General features: G+C 43.4%; 1 protein-coding gene across 1 annotated transcript in view; it reads left to right on the forward strand.

Moving 5' to 3' along the window:
- Positions 1-3703, forward strand: part of SARC_10408 (hypothetical protein) — a gene marked incomplete at its 5' end in the record, with an annotated part of 12103 nt that extends 8400 nt beyond the window's left edge. The window contains 5 exons of the mRNA XM_014295550.1: positions 677-918; positions 1373-1568; positions 2208-2393; positions 2594-3097; positions 3335-3703. Coding sequence (XP_014151025.1) covers positions 677-918; positions 1373-1568; positions 2208-2393; positions 2594-3097; positions 3335-3361 — 1155 coding nt within the window. The 3' untranslated portion in view covers positions 3362-3703. The remainder of the gene's footprint in view (positions 1-676; positions 919-1372; positions 1569-2207; positions 2394-2593; positions 3098-3334) is intronic.
- Between the last annotated feature and the right edge of the window lie 76 nt (positions 3704-3779).

Consider the following 3779-nt stretch of genomic DNA (forward strand, 5'->3'; position numbering starts at 1 on the left):
CACACATATATATAATATATAGTATATATATATATATATATATATATATATATATATATATATATAGGTTCTTAAGTGTCAACACTTGTTCTATTTTTGTACAATCTGCGTTGTGCACATCTGTTCTGTGCATTCATTATTTTGAGTGCCACATATGCGCACTTTATGCTGTTGCCTAATGTGTGATGCATGTGTATCGTTAGGTGTTATAAACTGCTGAGAGTTACATTTTGGGCATCTGGAGTTTTCTTCTCAATTGCATTGCGTTTGCGTGGTGTATGTCACGTGTTTGTGATATATATTCAGTACTTCGTGTAGTACGTAAGAGTGAGATGTCGTGTCTGACGTAGAGTGCATACACTTAAGTCTTGTATTCACAATACATTGTATGTAAAGGGTGCTTTGTACGCACACGCAATTAGGGACACGCCTGCGAAAGATCTGAGTGAGTACGGTGTGTGGTACTCATGTGTGGATGATTTATGTAATGTTCGGTGCGTGCTAGCTCGCCGTGTGTTCACCTAGTGTCAAGTGCTGGCAGCACATATCAACAGATAGCAACAGCATGCATTCGTGTGCATGCGCTAGACACGTATATACAAATGCTCGTTCGCTCTCACGGCGCACCTTTATCAAACCAATACTCACTCACACCGTTGCCGCACACTCCTTCCAGACCTTCCGCGACAACATCGTGGACTACATTTTGGAGCCGTACTATAGTGGGTCACGGACACACCCCCACAGTGCCACAAAAGGCGAACACACCAACCACTTCAGAGTGAATACTGTGAACTCGTTCTTCGCGCACAAGCACACGCTGTGCCAGCGCATTGGTTGGAGCACATGTGTTAGTCAGATTGTGTGCTCAGCCGTCTTTCTGCGCTGTGAGTTTCCGGTCCTCGACTGCCGCAACCGGTATGTTTATAACTGGACGTTATGCATTTAAGTGCCGCAACCAGTATGTTCATAAGTAGACATTCTATACTGAGATTCCGCAATTAATTTGTTTATAGATTGACTTGTATTTAGGAGCTGTAATCAATGCACTGTGATCAATCCATAAAGAGCTGAATTTGAAGGTGTCACGCTACAGTCTATTGTCTTTACAGGAGTAAGATTACACGCTGGGCACATCTAGCGCAACTAAACAGATACTGACTTGGATTAACTTGTTTGATAATATTTCGGGTGTCAAGCTACATCCAGACTAGTACGATGTGTTGTGATTTTGCAGAACAATGCAGGACTGCCATGGTGGTAACAATAGTGTCTAGTAATTCGTGAATAGTGATGTTAAATATAATACTTAAATTTACGCACACATATTCACACACACATATATATACGTCTACATATACATCCCGCATAGCACTGTGCGTAATCCGGACCGGTCCGTCTGCTGGACTGCGCGTGTACCGCAACACTTCCCGTCGCTCAGCTACGAATATCGGAAGCCTCTGGCACCCTGTGCGAAGGTGCCACAGTCACCAGTACATCGCAAAGTACTCCCACCACCACCACCACCACCACCACCACAGTTGCCAGTTGCTGCCGATGCTCTCCGGGTGTGTTCTATGTATTTAATATGTGCGTTCTTGTGAACATACTATACACCACTGTGCACCAATGTATACACAACACTTTTTGCTTCTTGATGCAACATCATGTATATACAATCGTGTGTTGTTTGGCCCCCTTACTAGCTTGAAGGTGCTTCTCAGGTGCTTGTTGTTTTGTATGCATTTGATACGGCCCTTGGCACAGAAAATATGTCAGAACCACTACTTCCGTCTGTGTAGACAGCTACAGTAGCACATCAGTAAGGAATCATCTGTGATATACACATTGTTCGTATTGTATGCCTATCAGTCTGGTCATACATATGTCATATATTTCTTGACCAACTTCTGTTGCTTAGTGATATACGTGTCTAGATTCGATACAGTGGTGCACCTCAAAGGTAGCCACAATGATATAGCTGTAGCTAGTGAATTGCATAGATTGCCAAATTGACACACTACAAAATATTTTGGGTACAAACTCGGCCGCTGTACTTCTGCCACGATTTCGGGATATCCTCTTTCCAGAATTCATTCTTCACTCAATCTTGAGTCTATCGTCTCAAATCATTAATACACAATCCTATATTTTGAGCCTTAACTATGTCATCTATTAATGATGTCATCTATTTATATAATCAATAGGACGAAGCGAATGACAGCCATCGAAAGCGCAAACAAAACGACATATCAGACGATGTAGAGACAACTGATGCTGGCTCCCGAAAGAGGGCGCACATTGTATTGTTCAAATATGTGAACGAAAATCGCAGTGCGAACGCAAGGATCTGTCACAAGACCACACATGAATCTGAAGACAAAACAGTTCAGGTGCGTGTATATATGGAGTGTATATAAGGACTCCTGTATGTGTGTATGCGTATTTTTGTCTATCCCAATTGGAATATAAAATGTAGTGCAGTAAAATATATATATATGTGTGTGTGTGTATATATATTTCCTGTGTGACCTTGTTGCACATTACAATTCGTAGATAAAGTCACATTCATTAAGTAGCAATGCCCCCACAGCTTGCGCCTCAGGAAAGGGAAGCGATCCAAATTGCGGACAAGAGTTCCAAAGTTCTTGAAACAGCAGAAATCGCACAGAAGGCGGTCGCAATCCAATCACGTATACACGCTCGTAAGCGTGCACACAATACCGATGAGAAGGAGCCATCCCAACACACTGCTAACAAACACGCACGAATCGACCGAGATACGGCTGAAAGTGCACAACAAATGGCCCGAGAACGTGTATCAGAAATCGATCAGGAAATTGGTGCGCTTGAACGTACGCAGGGCATACACGAAGAAAGATCGGTACAGAACATACGTGTCAAGGTAGTACCTACAGACGCTATGAAGTTGAAGGCGAAGTTGGCGAGACCCGAGATATATGCTGTTAATAAACACACTGGAGATATCGCACAGGAGCATAGATACGACTCAGGCACGGATGGTGAGGGTGACGCAGAAGCACGCGATCAAATGGTACCGGATTGCTTGGGTGGGATGCTAAGTCGTCACGATAAGGTATTGTTAGTACAAGGGATGAGTTTGTTGCTACATATAACTTGGTGATACGTGTGCAGCAAGAGAGGTGTATCTGGATTTCAATATAGTTCTTCAAAGATAGCTAGACCGTTGTCGATGTTTCGTGCTGTGCGTTTCTGCTCGTTTTATTGGGAATCATCGCCCGACCACTCAGAGCTTATCCTTCGGATATGTGCGAAGTCTAATAGTTTCTGATGGTTGCTATTATCAACGCAGATGAGCAACGATACAGTCGAGGTGTAGATAACGCCAAACAAATTAGATATGATGCCGAGTTTTGGTGACAGAGTGACGATACTAGGGCACCAACACACACAGAGGAACATGCCAAACGACCCTCAAAGATTGCGATTGTCTGAGGAGATCCACACACATGCACCCAAGGATGTGGGTGTGGACGCGAGTGGGGGTGCAAGCATACATAAGCGTGTACTAGCCAGTGTTAGTTGTCACCCGGCGATCGCCTATATATGGAGAATATTAAGAAATGTAATGCTACGATTACATCTGACTACACGACGATACATTGAGGCTCAACAGAAGACTCTAACCCAAACCCTGACAAGCAAGTGACTTCGACAGCCAATACCGCGTAGTAATGCGGAAAGCAATAAATGATGAAACTGATGCGTGTAGCGATCCATAGTAGTTCAGCATAATA

The sequence above is a fragment of the Sphaeroforma arctica genome, assembly GCF_001186125.1.
Source record: "Sphaeroforma arctica JP610 unplaced genomic scaffold supercont1.1238, whole genome shotgun sequence".
Lineage (NCBI taxonomy): Eukaryota > Ichthyosporea > Ichthyophonida > Sphaeroforma > Sphaeroforma arctica.